Genomic DNA, 17,721 nt, shown 5'->3' with positions numbered 1-17,721 from the left:
TCAAACTGGGCGCCATGGCAACGACTCTAGCAGAACAACTCAGCTGTTTTCATTCGTGACTTTCTCCCGTCACAGTATTACATGTGCTGTGTGGTACACGTACAAACTTGTTTTGTGAATAAAATACTTGGCGATTATATTAGAGCAAGTAAGCTGTGAAAAAACTTGTAGGATCGATGGCTGGAAAATTATTTTTCATCTTTCTTGTCCAGGTTTCACAATCCAAACATGGGAAACTGGCAACTGGAAGCAGCCAAAATGGGGATGTACATGATTTTCCCAGTTGGTTGTTTCTATTACTTTAACCAGGCAGAGTATTTTGAAGATTGGATGATCAATCTGAGGAGAGAAATGTACCCTGCCGAAAGCAGGGTGAACAAAAAGATGTTTGAGGACACCATTCGCCAAATGAAGGAGAAAGAGGAACGGGAATATCTCAGACTACTTGAGGAGAAGGAAAGAAAAAATAATGCCTAAGTTGTCTGTTTCTTAATTAGATTTATGTATACAAGAGTCAATTTCAACTAAATTTATTTGATTTCTTTCGTCATCGTGCAGGTTTGATTTCTACTTATCTCTTCAATTCTAGACTATAACATTCCCAACTCCAGTATCTGCTTCCACTATCTGGTGGACTAAACATCTTTAAGCAGTTCAAAAGATCCTTGAAGAAACAAAACAAAATTGAGGACTGCGTGTGTGATCAGGGCAGTGAACTCGCTGTAGCATAAGCCTTTCCCAATGCAGCATCATCTCTGTAGCAGGTCAGGATTAGAAAATCAAATGACTCCAAACAAATAGCAAGTCTTGTTAGTTTGACAGATTTGCGACCTTCAAGTTGTGTATTTGGAAATCTTTGGCGCATTCACTACAAACAAGGCGTCGTAATGCAATCGAGTTTTTTGGACATTTATGCTTCAGATGGGAATGTATCATTTTCAAGGTTGACAACTGCTCCTTCCTATTTGTTGGCTTGAAACAAAATCGCTGTGCGCTCGGTGCAAACTTGGACGTTCAAAGAACCTTTTCACTAGAATTCGCAATCGGTTATCTCAGATTGACTTATGGTCGGTCCGCCTCCCCTTCATCTCTGAGCTAGCGAAAAAGGGAATAGTCTTGTTTATTCACATCAATAGAATATTAATTCATTATCTAGTGCGCTCCGATTTTGATTGTGTGTTCCCAAAATGTTCGAGTTGGATGGGCGAAGAACTGCACTATGGACACTACGAGTACGGTTGATTGCGTGTAAACTTGACACGGTTAAAAGATGGCCATAAAAGGAGAAAGGGGAAAGCGCTGGATATTTGTAAACGTTGCAACAAAGCAGTATGTCAATGCTAGTCGGTCATTGGTAAGCGAAAGAAAACCGGGCCACTGTGTAGAAGGAATAATGAGGGCGAACATCGACAACTGTATATTAAACAAATTTCCATGTATTTTCTTTTGCCATTTAGTAATTTTTCAAAAAGACGATTGTGTTTGTTTCTCTTTTTTTTCTTTCTTTTCCTCACTGATTTTCGTTTTCTCTCGGCTGGTCGGCGACTGCGTCTGCCACTCCCGGAGCACCAGCACCGCCCCAATCGAAACCCCCAGGACGCTCGTCAGGAGCCGGATTGTAAAGAGGGTCTTCAGTGTGCGTGTCGAACAAAAGTTTCCTAGGGGGGGAAAAGAAAAGAAACCGTGAACCCCTTGACCGATCTTTGATGTTTTTCTTTTCGAGAATGCCAAATTGTTGCATACAGTAAACGAGGCGTGGCCAAGAGTCTTCTGCCTCCAGGCTGATTAGGAAACACATCTTCCAGGAAGAAATACAAGTGACCGATGGCGATCCCGAGAATGTCCACCAATACGCTATTGCCTAAAAGAACTGAAAAAGCCACGAGAACCCAAGGCAAATATGGGGCCTATAAAAATGTCAGGATAGAGAAAAAAATTATCGGTTAATTTTCGCACAGGGTGTTTTGAATTTTGCAGTTGCTTTGTCCTATTTACTCGAAAAGGTAGAAGGCCGAAGAAATTCATCCTAACGTAAGGATTTCTCCGAGCCCAAATATAGACGAACATCGTGGTGAGCGAATGTCCAAGGAACAATAAATTTACAAACCAAGCACATATCTAAAAACATGAGAAAAGCAAATAGTTAAAAAAACTTGAAACAGGAATTCATGCAAATTTTCATAATTACCACTGTTGTGATGCAGCCAAATATGAACATGTAAACAAAATCAGCTGTTCTACCTCTGAATGAACCCTCCTCCAACATTCTACAATAGCGATAGGTAAAAATCATGTTGAACAGAAAATTGAAGCTGAATGTCCCAAAAAAGAAGAATGGAGTCAGTAGCCTCCATATCTGCAAATACAAGATTACATGATTTGGCTACCATACAAAAGCAAACCAATCCTATTACCTCAAACTTTTGAGTGATGAGCAAAGGATTGAAATACAGTTGAAAAGGTGACACCACATCCAGTTGCTGAAAAGGAAATGTTTTGCAGTCGATTACTGAGTCCCTTTCAAAGTTTCGAGTGTTACTTACCACTGCAATTGAAGTGAGCAAGCAAACAGTGGTGTATGCCCGAGTTACTGGAGGCATCAACATATACTCTTGGCGTAATGTGTGGTAAGCCATGGTGCTTTCTTGTAATTGATTTCATCAACAGTCAACTAAGATGATGTTTTATCACTTAAATTGTATACTGTTATTGTATACAAAGGACTATGACCAGCTCAAACACGAACCTCAAATAAGAAAAACAATTTATGAATACCTAGAAATACAATCAAGAAACGATTTATCCAAAAATGTAAGGATTTCGCGAAACACTACCAACCATCGTTTTTCCCAAGAGTCAAATTGGTTTGTTTATTTTTTCTTTTAACAAACCCCCCTTGGTCGACGTGGACAATTTGTAGAGGCTACAGCAGAAACGGAAATGTCAAAAAAAGGGAATTCCAAAGATCAATTTTTGGTTGCTATTGCAACGGTGTAAATGGCGCCTCTTTTGATGTAGCAGACAACTTTTTGATTATTATTCCATCCAAGATTCGAGTGATTTGAACCGTTGGAACCTCAGTTTATTTTGACTAAATTGAATTTGTTGACGTAACCCCTAGTTTTTATTTTTCATTTCGGGTCTTGGCGATAAATCATCCATCTTCTACTTTATTTATTATTGGGAGGGAGATGATGAAACTGGAAGTAGGTGCATTCAGTGCAGTCTTGCAGATAAAACAAAAACACATGGTCGAGTGTCGTAGTTCGTATATTTGGTTTGAAAAATGGTTGGCTACAATTTCCACGGTTATTGACTTTTGTGAAACTCTAAATTCTTCTTAATGTGAAAGGATATATGCAACTTGAGTAACAGTTCATGCTGGGATAGGTGATTGAGCAACCATCTTCACATCACAAAACAAGTATTTTACTCTTACATAATTATTCGATGAGTGTGTTTTCTTTTTACTATAGCCTGGTACATGTTGACCGACCACAATTCATGTATCAATTTCTAGGAACAGATTAGGTAATAAAGAATACAAAGAAAGGAATTGGCTCTCTCATAAGATAGAAAATTACATAGCAGTAGCTTTCATTATTTTATCTGTAAATTCTACTACAGCTAGTAAGTTGTGTAATGATTTGAGATGCTGAAAGGCTTTTTTGTTTCTGGCAGAGCCATTAATGTATACTGGAACAAGGCCAGCAAGATGCATACCTTCTGTAATTCTATTTTTGGGATACCCTCATTTCTCCCTCTAACTCTTCCAAAGGCCACTTTTATTGAGTCTCTAGTACACTTCCCGTTATACCACGTCGTCTCTCCCCCAATGCAAAAATTCACTACACAACTGTTGCGTTTTGCAGTAAAATCTTGAATTGTTTTTACTTTTATAGGAGCACGAAATCTAGACGAGAGAGGTACGCCAATCAACGGTCGTTGCTACCAAAAACTCTAGTGCAAGAAATTGAGTAAAGGAAACTGGGCAGACATTACTCTCTTGCCTCATCATCGCCGTGACTACTAGAAGACAATCTAGTGTCTCGTTTGACGACCAAAAGATCACGTGACAGATGTGTATCATTTTCAACCATATCGTCGCGACGCTGAACATCCGCCGCACGTGCGCAGTCATATAGAGTGAGGAACATCGGCTGCAGTCGCACCTACGCCTGGCTCTCCAATCGGTTTTTGCTGTCTGACTAGACTGGCCGAGTGATAAGTTATAGCGACGCCGTCAAACGTAAGATATCGTCGTCGTAGCCTTTTGTTATTATCCCTATATTTCGGTTTTACCTTTTCAGTTGACCTTGTGACAATTTATCACTTTGGCTTGTCCAGTTTTTTGTTTACAGATGAACGTGAATATCGGTGGCGTCATCTCTGTGGCTTTCTTCTACTGTTTGATCCTGGCCGTTGGAATTTGGGTAGGATGGAAGGAAAAGAGGAAATTTAAACAGCTACAGCGGATGGAAAGCGGTGCTAACCTGTCGGAGAACATAATGCTGGCCGGACGTGATATGGGATTGTTCGTCGGAGTCCTGACGATGACGGGTAACGATGAGTGTTGTCCCGATTCAGTATACAAGAGGGGTAGATTTGGTTTCCAACAAGCAGGTTTAAACAACAACAACTACGACAGCGACGTGGGTAGCAGGAGGTTACATCAACGGCACCTGTGAAAGCGCCTTCACTGGTGGCTTTCTAAAATGCTCTACAATGGCGATCGGATATTCCATGAGCCTCTTACTTGGTGTGTGTGTGTTTGCCTCATTAGTGTGTCTATAGTAAATCATGTTTCATCATTTTTATTCTTTGGATAAAAAGGTGGAATGTTTTTCGCTAAACCCATGCGAATGGCCCACGGAGGTCGAGGATATGTTACCATGCTCGATCCCTTCCAGGAAAAATACGGCTCACGTATTGGTGGGCTATTGTTTTTGCCGGCCCTGTGCGGGGAGATATTCTGGTCCGCTGCTATCCTGTCGGCCCTTGGTGACGCATTAGAAAAACTTTTTTAAATGTTGGCTGTCAAAATGTTTTAATTTTAGCATTATGCAATAGGATCCATTTTCACCGTCATGCTGGGACTGGACAATACTCTGTCGATAATCATAAGTGCTGCTGTGGCTGTTACTTACACCTTGATTGGAGGCCTTTACAGCGTGGCCTATACTGACGTCATTCAACTGGGATGTGTTCTCTTTGGCCTGGTATTTCCATTTTTCAAATCCAACATTCAGTTGACTGAATTTCTCGTTGCAATCATAGGTATTCTGCATTCCGTTTGTCTGGACTCATCCGGCCGTTGACCACGAGGCTATGAGCGAGGTTGATTGGTTAGGTACAATTCCGCTGTCCTCTGTCGGTAGCTACGTCGACATTTATCTGCTCATCATCCTTGGCGGAATTCCTTGGCAAGTTTATTTTCAGCGGGTTTTGGCGTGTCGATCTCCTCGACAGGCCCAGTACCTGTCTTACATTGCTGCTCTTGGATGCCTTACCCTGGCCGTCCCACCTGCCGTTTTAGGTTCCGTTGCCCGAGTCGTTGGTAAATTTACCCTCTTGTGATTTCTTCTTACACGGTGATTAAAACTAAGCAGTTTGACACAGACTGGACTAACGGAACGGAATATGGCAAAGAAATAACCACACCCGAAGAAATCAAATCGATACTACCGTTAATTCTTCAGTATTTAACACCAAAGGTATTTTATCATCATTTGATTTTTTTAATTGAAAATAATTATTTGGCAATACCTTTGGTTAGTGGGTGTCATTTATCGGTCTTGGTGCCGTCTCGGCTGCCATCATGTCATCAGCAGATTCGACTGTCTTGTCAACGAGCTCCATGTTTGTCCATAACATCTACAAGACTGTTTTCTTTCCAAAAGTTAGTAACTGGTTCTCATAAATTGTTGATACGGACCCTATAACCTTATTTCTTTTATGTAATTCCTCCCCTCGCCCAAGTCGTCGGAACAGCATTTGGTTCACGTTATGTGGGTTTCAATTGTCGTATCGGCAGGTCTTGGTACTGTGATGGCACTCACAGTCAACACAATCTACGGACTTACGTAATATAAACTTGTCTTGCGACACAACTCTGTTGTCATTTTGTTTACAAAGTGCAACCTACATCAAACTAACAATCATATCTCAACAGATATTTGTGCGCCGACGTGGTCTACGTGGTTCTTTTCCCTCAGCTTCTCCTAGTCATTTACGCCGCAGATTATACCAATACTTATGGGTGCCTAACTGCTTTCGTAACGGGCTTCACTCTCCGAGTTTTGAGTATAATTATCTACTTGGAAAACCCATATTTTTATTATCGCCTTTTTGATGGGTGGAAAACATTTACATTTTTAGGCGGAGAACAGCTTTTGAATTTACCAGCCGTGATACACTTTCCATTCTACGACGAAGAAGCTGGAGAGCAACGATTTCCCTTTCGCACGTTCTTAATGCTAGCGTCAATCATTATCCAACTATCAGTCTCACTTATCGCCAGGCGCATCTTTTGTCGCGGTTGCTTATCTTCAAAGTACGACGTTTTCGACTGTTTTCCCCAAAACAACAAGCCTGCGACCCACGACACTAAAAGTAAAGTAAATTTAAATGATGATAATAAGGTTGTCGAAGAGGAGACGCTCATTTTGAGCGAATCCCAACCCATTCCTCTGCACCATAGCTCAAGATGATTATTATTATGTTGGATGACATTTGTTTTCAATGCAATATCATCAGATGCAAAATTACAGCTTTAATAGTTATTATTTTTTAGAAAAAATAAAATAAATACACGTGAAATTTAAATATTTTATAAACTATTTTTAGCATTTTCCGCGCGCCATAATAGATGGCGAAAAAAGTGTGCTTATAATTACCGCCAGGTGGTGTTCTGGTCCAGTCAACAACAAGAATTTTGAGGGCGTCCCTAAACTGCGAAAGCGAAACGCGAAACGCGAAACGCCTAAAATGCGGAAAAGCTGTGCGAAACGGACCAAAATTTTGGGACCGTTTCGCGGGACCAAATGCCGGAGGGCATACTAAAGAGCGAAACATCTTGCGAAACAAAAAGTTTTCCTTTTCTCCACAGAGGTCCAAATTGACGGAGATTGCCGCCATTTTTCATTGTCTCCCGCTATGATGAGGCATTAAAGGAGGAAGGGGGGCAATCAAATTCGATTTCTTCGCCACTACCCCTGTATGTTTTAATGCGCATTTTACGATTATTAAACTAATGAAAGACATAGAGCAGCACGTTATGGTGATATTTTTAAATAATAAAATATTAGGTAATGGCCCAGGGATTTTACATTACATTAAATAATTTAAATCAACCAGTAGGTACGTGCACAAAGAAATAATCGGTCATAACAGTATGAGTGCCTTATATCAAGCTAAAAATCAAAGCTACCATGTTCCAAATCAAGCTAAAATTTAATCAGCTAAAACTTTCCTTAAAATTAAGAATGATAATCTTATTGATATTTGATACTGATACATGGAAACGAGAAATTCCATTAATTTTTTTATACCAATCTTCTAATTAAAAACACCTATTGCATATTGCATTCAAGGTATTCCGTATTCATGGTCAACACACAAATAGACTAGCCATAAGGTGCGCGAAACTCGAAGTCTCGAAAATTTGAAACTCTAAATTTGTTTGTTGACGGCGTCCATTGTCGTCTGCTACCAAGACGTTTACACTGCGACGTTTCGCAAACACCGATTTCGCAGTTTAGTACGGACCCAAAGACTAAAATGCGAAACAGGGTCCCAACTTTTGGGTCCGTTTCGCACAGCTGTTTCGCATTTTAGGCGTTTCGCGTTTCGCGTTTCGCTTTCGCAGTTTAGGGACGCCCGAATTTTGAAGTCAATCGCTAATTCGCAATCCTCGCGGTTGAATTACCAAGGGTAACTTAAAATACATTTATAATCTTGTTTCTTTACTTGTCATCATTAAATGAACAAGGAGATTTCTTACCCGATTTTTAACATGTCTGGTGTGGTTTATTAGATGCTGGGGCACGCAGGAAAACTATGTTTTTTTCGTAGCGTAGCCAAAATATCATTCGATGGTCGCTGCAACATAACCCCAAAACGAATGAGCACTGTAATGCGACATTTCTCTGCCAATCCAAGTAGCAACCAAGATGAAGTCATTTTAGAGACAGAAGGCAACAAATGTCTCATCACCCTCAACAGGCCCAAAGCACTAAATGCTCTCAACTTGAATATGATCCGAAAAATTACTCCTGCTCTGAAACAGTGGGAGAACGAAGAAAAGGTCTTGATTATTATTCATGGCACAGGTGGAAAAGCCTTCTGTGCTGGTGGGGATGTTCGAAGCATTATTGAAACAAGAAACCAACCTACAAGCACACTGTCAAGTGATTTCTTTCGGGAAGAATATCAGCTGAATTACCTGATTTCAACATTGCAGACACCATACATAGCTTTAATTGATGGAATAACCATGGGTGGAGGTGTTGGTTTGTCTGTACATGGATATTACAGAGTCTCGTCTGACAAAACACTTTTTGCAATGCCAGAAACAGCAATTGGATTTGTTCCTGAGGTAAGAAGAATCAATCAGTTACAGTGACAAGAACTACATCCAAGACTTTTCGGTTTAGGTTGGTGGTACATATTTTCTTCCTAGACTTACTGGCAAACTTGGTTTATTTCTTGCATTGACAGGTTATCGTTTGAAAGGTAAAGAAATCTGTTCCACAAATATTGCTGTCTTACACATTTGAGGTGGATTTTCAGGTGCCGATGTTTATCACGCCGGCATTTCCACTCATGCTGTAAATAGCCAAGAAGTAGAAGACATCAAAGACGAACTTTTATCTCTGAAGATGAATTCTCAGGCAAGATTGGCAGCATTATTTTAAGTAATTCAGTATTTCCAATTTTTCTTCTATTTATGTTTAGAATTCGGAGATTGAAGGCTGCCTGGCTAAATTCACGAAGGCTGCCACTTTCCTTGAGAAGCCCTTCTCACTTGAACCTCATATGCCATTAATTAACGATTGTTTTTCTGCCGCCTCTGTTGAAGAAATCGTTGCTCAGCTGAAAGCCTCCAACGATCCATTTGCCCAGGAGACATTGACTACTATCCGGAAGATGTCCCCCTTTGCCCTTAAAATTACAAAGCGAGCCCTTGACGAGGGTTCCGAACAAACTCTGGCAGAATGCCTACAAATGGAATATCGCCTGTCTCAGCGCTTTGTAGCCGACCACGACTTCCCTGAAGGTATAAAATTAAATTTTCAAATTTTTTGGTTGTAAAATGCTTACCCATTAATTTATCATTAGGAGTCCGAGCCCTTTTAATCGATAAAGATCAGAAACCTCAGTGGAAGCCATCCTCTCTCGAGGAGTGCACCCCAGAAAAGATTCAATCATACTTTGAACCGGTTAAGGACGAACTTCAACTGTAAATATTCTACTATACATAGTTAACAAGGACGAAAGCAATTTATTTCGGCGTTTCAATTTGTATTGAATTAGTTACGCCGTCATGGTTAATTAAAACAACTGTCACACAAGACACATTCAAAAACTTTTTGAAAAATCATTGCTCTAGATAATAGAATGCTACGGAAGTTAGGAATAACTCGGCAGAGACGGGCAGCAGCATGTCGGGTTACAAAGAGTATTGCATATTTGTTTCTCAGGGCGGATTGATCTTGGCAATGGCGAAAATTCGTGAGGTGATGTGTGAACAACGGCGAATATTGTCGTCGGGAGAACGCGGAATGCCTCAGTTGAGATTCGAATCGGTACTTTCAAATCCATTCTTTTTTTTTTTAAATGTCGTCTAAGCTAATCAGAAGAAGTCTTATTACAAGCTGCGCGCACAAAGCTAAGAGTTGTTTAGATGTGAGGGTTTAACAAAGAAAAAAAAAAAGGAACGAGAAGGGTCCTAAATTTCTACTTAATAATCTCCGCTGCCTTCTTCCATCTCATCAGAGTCGTCGAGTTGATTGACGGAGTCGTCTTCGTCATTGTCACCTAATGAGTTCATAAGGCCATTCCTCTGCAAAACTCGTTCTGTAATGAAAAAGGTGAGTCAATCAATCGATACAAAATTGAATTGTGATAACAAATCAGCAGTACTAACCGCAATCAGGTTTGCCTCTAGCCCGCGAACCATTCTGCTCAACGCCGTGTTTATCCACGCACCAGCAGGTACCGACAGCAGTGTGGCATTGGGTAGGTAAAAAGAAACCGTCCGAATCGCAGGTAGGAATGTATGCACCCAGAAGTCCGGGCTTGGAACGTCTCCGCATAGCAACGCAAGGACGATCGGCATTACTGAAGCATCGGCACCACTCAGAACTCGACAAGAAGATATCGCTGTGCAGAAAAACCTGAACGGTTAGAACAAGTAACGATTTTTAATTTAGTTTTGAGCTCTAACCGGTTGTCGTCGCATTTATCCAAGAAAGGTTTCAAGCAGCTCTCACGCTCGTTATGCTCTAGATCGTACAGCTCACTCATTGAAAGCTGGTTATCTTTATTGCTGTCCAAATATCCAAACATCCAAACCACTTCTTTGGCGCAAGCCGATGAAAAATGAGCTAGAAAAGGGGAAAACCAATCGATTTAACAAAGGGTTTCAAAGGGTGTAGACCAAAGATTTTACCTTTGGATTTAATATGTTTCTTCTGTCCAGGTTGAGCCATCAACACAGAAAACCAGTCCAATAGTCGGTTCCCCATAGTGTTGAAAGTAGTTTCGCTGCATTCAGTGTTAACTGGAAAATAATTGAAGTGGTTAACATCGAAACTAATCAAAAATTATTTATCGAATACCAGTTGAAATGGGCGTTTCCTTTTTCTCAATCAGGACATCGTTGTAGCCGCGATTTCTGTACTTATCAGTGGACGCATCGAGCAGTGAATTGGAGGCGTTTTTTTTAGGTTTTTTCTTGCCAAAGAGTTCTTTTTTGAATTTAGCCACGTCGGGAGCAAAGATCACTTTTGGTTTGACGGCGGATGGCTCTTTCATGCTTTCGATAGTCGACTTGTATTTGCTCTCAAACTGGGACAGGCGCATAGCTTGCTTCTCTTTCTTTAGTTGCGAGGCTGTCGGACATGGGCAAAATCCCTTGCAAGCCACTTTGACGAGGGTGTCGTGCATACAGTTAGCGTAATCCATCTTGCAAATGGAGCTGTACGTGACATTATCTGTTGCGCAGATGTAAGATGGTTTGATAACGGGGCATGGTGAACATTTCCTGTTCAAAACATGATCGGATTAAAAATGATTCCCTTCACTACGTATAGGAACCAAAAATCAATATACTTGAGAATAGCCGACTGGGGGGTAGTCGGTGTATGTTTCACCTTTCGAGAGCCATTGTCGTCGCTTCCGTCAAGATCGTAAAACTCTAAACCAAGGTCGTCATCTACGTTGTTCTCTTCGTTCTAATCAATAATGAACTTCATGAACTCCACGAACGAAAAAACAAATATTTGATTAAGATTATTACCTCATTCAAATTGATGGTATCTTTATCGTCAATATCCATGACCTCATCGTCTTCATCATCGTCGATATCGTAATCATCATCCTCGTCGTCCAGCGAACGAGCAGTGGTGGTGGTACTACTGCGACTATCGCTCTTTGAGATTACCACGTCACTGAAAATGGAAAATAACGCGAGAATTTAGTGTTACGTTTAACAATTGATTGTAAAGTATAAAAAAAGACGAACAATACCCATTTCGTTTTATCTCTGCACGGCTGACGCAGACGGCGGTGTAATCGTTCTCCAAAAGACACCGCTCTTCTTTACGGCATTTCAAAGCTTGGCACAGTTCACCTATTTATTATTCCACGCAACGGGGTGTTAAATTTTCTTTTAGAGAGAAAAAAAGATAGAAAGAATTTTACTCTCAGGATCGAAAATCCACGTCTTCTTATCGCCGTCCCGTTTGGCACCATCCAACTAAAAGAAACCGAGAAAAAAAAAAAGAATGTTAAGGAAACACCATACATCTTCAATCTTAAATGGGAGTTTATCGATCGCCCTTTTGGATAGCTGCTTCGTAAATTCCCGGGAGTCGACCCGGTTTTTCACGAGTCCATGACATACACATCTCTGAGATGTTGGTTTCCTTGGTTACTTGAAGTTTTTTTTTTGTAACAAAGCCATCAACTACTTGAGCTTTTGATCCATTGATCCTTTAGTTAAGCCCTTTGCAGTGCTTTTTATCACTATAGTTTAAGTTGATGATGAACTTGTGTGTGTGTGCCGTAAACCCATTTTGGTGCTACAGGAAATTTATGCAGTTCTTGTAAATTAAATCAAAGCAGACATTATTTTACATTTCCTAAAGTCATCTACATGACCTATAATTTTTTGTTTTGACAGAAACAATCACACACAAGTTTCCAAGAGTGTTTTTAGAGAGAAAACCAAAGAGAAGTTTCTACTAAATCTTTGAGTAAATAGGGTGCAGCTAACAGGTTAAGCCAACAAGAAATGATATTATCACTACCGCGTCATCTGCAAACTCAAAGTCTCCTTCAAACTTCTTGCGTTTCTTGGCTGCATCTCCACAGCTAATGCTGAGAGCAAGAATGGCGATCACTATCCAAACTGATCGCATTTTCTTCACGTTTTTATGTTGATTGATACGTTAATTGAGTCACTATTTACGGATAAAACACGAATGTAGGACAAGGTTGCGAAACAAAAACCAGTCTTTGATAGTCAGGAACACATAAACAGCACAACACCAGCACACCTTCACACGAAGAGAATTGTGATTCTTCTGGCTCTAGCTTCGGGGCGTTTAAGACGACAACAAAAGAGACAGAAATACAACGTTGCCCATTCGTTCGAGTTATTGACGGATTTTTGATCTACTCACGCCGCGCATCGCATGTAATCCTGTTAGCGGTGCACTCCACTGGTAGTGAGCCGAGTGAGATTGAATAAATTGAATCACACGCAAAGCCGATCAAATGAGATTGCGTCCCAACACGATATTGATTTAAAACGCGTTAAAACAAGCACAGCTGTTGGTTTTCAATCTTCTTGAAACGGAACGGACGTTTGTCCATAGAGCATATAGCAGAGTTGGCCAGTTGCTCATGGGCAGTTGGGTCCATAGCACTAAAATCAAATATATTGAATTTACGATCGCATAACAAAGCTGTTGGTAACATCGTATTCGAAATAAAGAAACTACTAGTTTTCGATGTTTTGTTCATCAGTTACTGCAAATATTTTCCCATTTGGCAACAGCGACATCATTAGTCTTGTTCACTTATTATTTTCCTCATTTCGAAAAATTATTCCCACGAGATAAATAACTCGTGGGTTTGTTGTATTTGTTCTTTTCTACCTGTTTCCCCATTGTTTACATATTCACTAGATGAAAACAAACCCCAGGTGAATATGAGTCAACAAAGTTAAGCAGTTTTAATTGACATGTCTAATCTGTCAGCCTATCTTTTGTTTATGTTGGTCCTCATGGTTGAACCTAAATGTGGTGTTTTTAAGATAAGCAATTCATTCATTGTTGAAGAATATTTTAAGTAAAGAGAACTCACTGTCATAGGAATACATGAAGAGCATATAGTAGTAATACCACTAATAGTATCATTTTCATATAGTTACCAACATGAAGGTAAATAAAGAAGATCTGAGAGATGTTCTGCGCAAAGTTCAAGATGCTGAAGATTGCAATTTTCAGTTTGCTGTCGGGCAACAAATAAGCGAAGAAAACATTCTACCCATGTTCAGCGTTGAAAGTTTGGGTACAATACCAGTGCCAGTAAATATTAAGGTATTCATTTTATTAAATTTGTAATTTGCACTATATTTCATTTAATAATTAAACTTTAAATTTATTACAGGATATGAACCGCTTAAAGAAAATGTCTGAAACTGGATATTGCTGCCATCACAATATGGGAGTTGTTGGTGTTAAACCTACTGGCAAAATTAAAAAACCAAAACATAGTTGGCAACTCGATGCAACTCAAATTATTAGTCACGGTAATAATGCTGAAACTTTCTTTGGGCAAACGGTTGTTTCACTGGCTAGAGATGGATTACGACAGCTGGGTGTATCCGATAGCGAACTCCCTCTGATTGAAGTTCGCCCAAATGGTATGCTAATTTGTGACCGTGGTGGATATGCCCCTATTCATTGTGACAATGAAAAAGAACCAGGTACGTATGTCCGTGTGATTCTTCTATGAAATTTTGTTTTCAATATCTGTTTGTGCACGCAGGATTGTTCGGTATGATGACCCTTCAAATACCTGTAAAAAACGGCTTTGAAGGTGGAATTTTTAAGGTGCACCATCAAGGAACGTCTCATATCTTTGATAATTCTAAAGACAGCAAACGTTTCTTTTACACTACTATTTTCTACGCTGGCTGCGAACACGAGTTGACCACGGTGGAGAGTGGTTGGCGCTTGGTTTTTACGTTCAGCCTGATCTGGAAATGGACTCGTTCATTATTTTTTCCTATATCAGCTGACACATCACTCATATTTGCTGCTAAACAAATCGAGCAAATTTTGTCACCATGGCTACTTCCGTGTTCGCAGAGATGTTTGGCAATTCCCATGGAACACAATTATACAGCTGCCAACCTTTCATTTTCCGGACTAAAAGGCCGTGATCGCCTGACAGCTAGTCTTCTGCGTTCCGTCACATTTGTAGATCTACATCTGGCAAGCGTCCATCGCAGGAAGAAACCCTCGACAACCACAATATCAAGCATTGAAAACTCGTTCTTTGGAACACAAATTGAAGAAGAATACAGTATCAAATGCTGGGTGTCTTCGTGTACCGATTCTCCTTTTGCATTCCAAGGACTGGAAATTGACTTTGATTCGGAAGTAGTTTATCCGATGTTCCGCCGTCCGGAAACCAACTTGGACAATACTGAATCACCAAACTTAACGGGCTATGAACTTAAATCCTCCATGGATTTTGTTTACTGCCAAGCGCTGCTAGTCGTTTGGCCCAAAACGAGCACTATTGATTTTGCTTGCCGATATGGTATGGTATATCGCTCGTATTTTATTTTATTTTTTTTTTTTAGTTTCCTCCGATTATACTTCACTTAGAACTATTTATTATTTATAGGTTTTGTGGGAGCCTTAGACTATCTAGAGTACTTGGCAAGGACAATGCCCCGTGAACAAGTTCTTTTTGTTTTGGGAAGAACCGTGGCTTTCTGCTGTGCCAACCCTCGCCTCGTCTGGTGTGCTTCCTCCTATCCTAATAGAAAGTCGTCTCCCTCGCCGGGCCAAGTGACGTATCGCCTGCTCCAACTTTGTATTGATTTAGATTCTCCTGAACAGGGATTAATTCTACTCAATTTGATCGCCGACGATCTTCCAGCTAGCCCAACCGAGACATCGCCTGGGGATCATCAAAGTGATGTAGAACCACAGGAAATCGAAGGGCTGCAAAATAATCCAGTTGCAATCGTTTTGGCCAAACTTATCGCTAGGGCTGGCTGGAATTCCTGCAAGGAAGCCGTTAGCCGCTTTTTTACCCCCACGAGAATCGCCAAACAAATGGAGCCACTAACTGTCCTAGTGACATCGTTAATGGATAATGGTCTTCACATGATTGCTGCCCACATCGCTGATCAACTTTGTCCGATTTTGTTTACTTCTCCGAGTGTATGGAAATCATCTACTTGTAGCACTGCAGCAGAAATGATCGTCCGACTTGAAGAGTGGAAAGAATCAAGCAATATCCAACATGTCGATGATTACTTAAAATTGGCCCAATCAATCGAAACTGGGTTCCTGTGTATCGTCGTCGTCTACGTCCACAAGAAACTGATGCCCTTAATTCGAAATATTGCTCACATGGAACAATTCTATAGAAAACTTTGCCAGCTTTTGGTGAAACAGGACTTTGTCAGTGTTCGTATTGTTTCAGACAGAAACGAAATGATTGTTAGTGACGTGCTCAAGTGTTTACTCTGGTTGAATGACTACTCCATTCTTCAAGAGTTTGTCGAGAAAGTAACGATGCCCACTAAAAGCAACAATGTCTGCTTGCAAGCGTTACTTGCTAACCCAACAGTCTGGAAGGCGTCTCTAGCTACAGAAAATGGCCAACAGGTCTTACAAACATTGATAGACAGCCGACTTCGGGAGCTAAGTCTTTTGCAACCTCCTGTCTTTTCGTGGCATCAAACGGAAGCCGAACTACCCAATTGCCCTGAATTGGAGAATTTTCTACACTCAAAGGAACTAGCGACAACTTTTTCTGAAAAATTCCCCAACGTCAACGAAGCACGTATCTGGGCTTGCACAATCTTCGGATACGGTTTTGAAGTGCTCCCCAGTCCCGACAGCCAATTCTTCGTCAATCACCGTTATAGCGCAACGGTACGTATCAAGAAAGTTGCTGGTGGCTTAACTGCTTGTGATATCACCAAAAATCGACGTCTGTACGAATATGATGTACGCCAATTTGAACTGAGACAACAAGAAATTGTCGAATTAATGCGCCGTCGCACTGAGATCTCAGATTTACCCATCTCCCGCCCTCTCAAACGAGTCAAATTCAACGTTTAAATTATATTTGTGTTTTACGTACCTTGGAAACAGTTTATGCCCTTTCGTTGTTTTAATGTAGGCATAGAGACACGAAATACCGAGAAAAGTGTTTGCTGTTGAGTCTTGATTTCACTCGGATGCATTTTAAACAATAGTTTTTGCAATAAACCAAGAATCTCTTCTGTCTTTTTAATCGGTTTTTTAATCGGAGTTAAACTTAATTTATTCGAACTTGAAAAAAGGCATTTTTGTCCGCTAGATGGCTACTCTATGCGTCTGCACTCAGCAGACGAATTTCCTATTTCCATTGAAAGAGTGTACTTCGATTTGCCCCCGGTTTTTTTTTTTATAAATCAAGAATTGGTTGCTGTGAAATCAGAAACGTTATTCAGCATCATAATATTCTTAGTTCCATCAATAAATAATGTCAGAAACCAAGGAGACACCTGCCAAACAATATGTTGATGAAAAAGATATTCCAAATGTCTGGTTGGTAGGTATGACCTAATTCCAAAGTTTACTAGTTTGTTGTGAAAATTTAATCATACAGATTCATACTCTTATTTTACAGGTAAGACCCTGTGAGTCGTATAAAGATGAGCACTCTGAGTGCAAATCAATCAGAGGGCGCTTTCACCAATACTTTATTCATGGAGAAAATCTTGACTGTGCTCAGTGGCAGACAGATTTTGAAAATTGCATGAAATTTCGCTTGCAAAAAGATATACCTGCACTGGTAACGAAAACTTGATAAGGGTTGCTGTATTACATTTAAAAATTATATTTTTTATTCTCACAGGAACAAGTCATTAAAAGTGAATCGAAGCGACGCTACGAAAGATTGGCTCCGCACTATTACAACGATGTTTGGAAACATCGAGATAATCCTCCGGAAGACTGGAATAAACCATTGCCACCTAAAATGCAAGAAGAATACAAGAACACCTATCTTGATCACAAAGCTCGGGAATATAAAGCGTCTCAGACGTGATGTAATAATTTTCACCGTTGGTAGATTTAGTTTATCGTAGCAATAAAATATGAATTATTGAAAGCCATTAAAGTCACTTGTAAATTAGATAATCATACCCAATTTCTCACACGTTCGGCCGTTGCTTAGAAGTTGGAACTAACTCCT

General features: G+C 40.3%; 6 protein-coding genes and 1 long non-coding RNA gene across 11 annotated transcripts; 5 read left to right on the top strand and 2 right to left on the bottom strand.

The window, feature by feature from the left end:
* Positions 1–51: 51 nt before the first annotated feature.
* LOC124207345 lies at positions 52–524 on the top strand. Its single transcript, XR_006879899.1, has 2 exons — positions 52–148; positions 213–524. It is a non-coding gene; the product is annotated as an uncharacterized LOC124207345 (long non-coding RNA).
* A 299-nt stretch (positions 525–823) lies between these two features.
* On the bottom strand, positions 824–2,983 carry LOC124207338 (derlin-2-like). 2 transcript variants are annotated; one of them, XM_046604741.1, is made up of 7 exons: positions 2,839–2,983; positions 2,544–2,746; positions 2,415–2,480; positions 2,189–2,356; positions 1,996–2,118; positions 1,744–1,907; positions 824–1,658 (listed from the first exon to the last, which is right to left on the bottom strand). In XM_046604741.1, exons 2-7 carry the CDS (start codon positions 2,634–2,636, stop codon positions 1,511–1,513), a joined length of 762 nt encoding a protein of 253 aa, XP_046460697.1. In that variant the 5' UTR covers positions 2,637–2,746; positions 2,839–2,983; the 3' UTR covers positions 824–1,510. The 2 variants fall into 2 exon arrangements, with proteins under 2 accessions (XP_046460697.1, XP_046460698.1); XM_046604742.1 differs by having other exon boundaries at positions 2,544–2,775; positions 2,839–2,948.
* A 45-nt stretch (positions 2,984–3,028) lies between these two features.
* On the top strand, positions 3,029–6,830 carry LOC124207331 (high-affinity choline transporter 1-like). 3 transcript variants are annotated; one of them, XM_046604729.1, is made up of 12 exons: positions 3,031–3,424; positions 3,903–4,249; positions 4,348–4,560; positions 4,649–4,759; positions 4,834–5,001; positions 5,071–5,219; positions 5,278–5,557; positions 5,620–5,714; positions 5,777–5,899; positions 5,980–6,083; positions 6,173–6,303; positions 6,379–6,830. In XM_046604729.1, exons 3-12 carry the CDS (start codon positions 4,362–4,364, stop codon positions 6,708–6,710), a joined length of 1,692 nt encoding a protein of 563 aa, XP_046460685.1. In that variant the 5' UTR covers positions 3,031–3,424; positions 3,903–4,249; positions 4,348–4,361; the 3' UTR covers positions 6,711–6,830. The 3 variants fall into 3 exon arrangements, with proteins under 3 accessions (XP_046460686.1, XP_046460685.1, XP_046460687.1); XM_046604730.1 differs by having other exon boundaries at positions 3,029–3,424; positions 3,903–4,560; XM_046604731.1 differs by lacking the exons at positions 3,031–3,424; positions 3,903–4,249 and having other exon boundaries at positions 4,418–4,560; positions 4,624–4,759.
* An 86-nt stretch (positions 6,831–6,916) lies between these two features.
* Positions 6,917–9,574, top strand: LOC124207334 (3-hydroxyisobutyryl-CoA hydrolase, mitochondrial-like). The gene is made up of 7 exons (XM_046604735.1): positions 6,917–6,940; positions 7,892–7,932; positions 8,036–8,596; positions 8,655–8,733; positions 8,791–8,891; positions 8,956–9,277; positions 9,340–9,574. The coding sequence occupies exons 3-7, from the start codon at positions 8,036–8,038 to the stop codon at positions 9,462–9,464; spliced, it is 1,188 nt and encodes a 395-aa protein (XP_046460691.1). The 5' UTR covers positions 6,917–6,940; positions 7,892–7,932; the 3' UTR covers positions 9,465–9,574.
* Positions 9,483–12,838, bottom strand: LOC124207332 (proteoglycan Cow-like). Its single transcript, XM_046604732.1, has 10 exons — positions 12,534–12,838; positions 11,926–11,980; positions 11,752–11,854; positions 11,522–11,672; positions 11,335–11,456; positions 10,842–11,266; positions 10,673–10,783; positions 10,448–10,607; positions 10,148–10,383; positions 9,483–10,077 (listed from the first exon to the last, which is right to left on the bottom strand). The coding sequence occupies exons 1-10, from the start codon at positions 12,642–12,644 to the stop codon at positions 9,962–9,964; spliced, it is 1,590 nt and encodes a 529-aa protein (XP_046460688.1). The 5' UTR covers positions 12,645–12,838; the 3' UTR covers positions 9,483–9,961.
* A 110-nt stretch (positions 12,839–12,948) lies between these two features.
* On the top strand, positions 12,949–16,776 carry LOC124207330. 2 transcript variants are annotated; one of them, XM_046604726.1, is made up of 5 exons: positions 12,949–13,432; positions 13,657–13,829; positions 13,900–14,218; positions 14,281–15,060; positions 15,148–16,776. In XM_046604726.1, the coding sequence occupies exons 2-5, from the start codon at positions 13,665–13,667 to the stop codon at positions 16,599–16,601; spliced, it is 2,718 nt and encodes a 905-aa protein (XP_046460682.1). In that variant the 5' UTR covers positions 12,949–13,432; positions 13,657–13,664; the 3' UTR covers positions 16,602–16,776. The 2 variants fall into 2 exon arrangements, with proteins under 2 accessions (XP_046460682.1, XP_046460683.1); XM_046604727.1 differs by lacking the exon at positions 12,949–13,432 and adding an exon at positions 13,512–13,578.
* Positions 16,777–16,872: 96 nt separating this feature from the next.
* Positions 16,873–17,641, top strand: LOC124207342 (UPF0545 protein C22orf39 homolog). Its single transcript, XM_046604750.1, has 3 exons — positions 16,873–17,076; positions 17,155–17,319; positions 17,383–17,641. The coding sequence occupies exons 1-3, from the start codon at positions 17,008–17,010 to the stop codon at positions 17,572–17,574; spliced, it is 426 nt and encodes a 141-aa protein (XP_046460706.1). The 5' UTR covers positions 16,873–17,007; the 3' UTR covers positions 17,575–17,641.
* The last annotated feature ends 80 nt before the right edge of the window (positions 17,642–17,721 follow it).

Source organism: Daphnia pulex, chromosome 11 (genome assembly GCF_021134715.1).
Source record: "Daphnia pulex isolate KAP4 chromosome 11, ASM2113471v1".
NCBI classification, from domain to species: domain Eukaryota; kingdom Metazoa; phylum Arthropoda; class Branchiopoda; order Diplostraca; family Daphniidae; genus Daphnia; species Daphnia pulex.
This window is presented reverse-complemented; position numbering and strand designations above follow the sequence as displayed.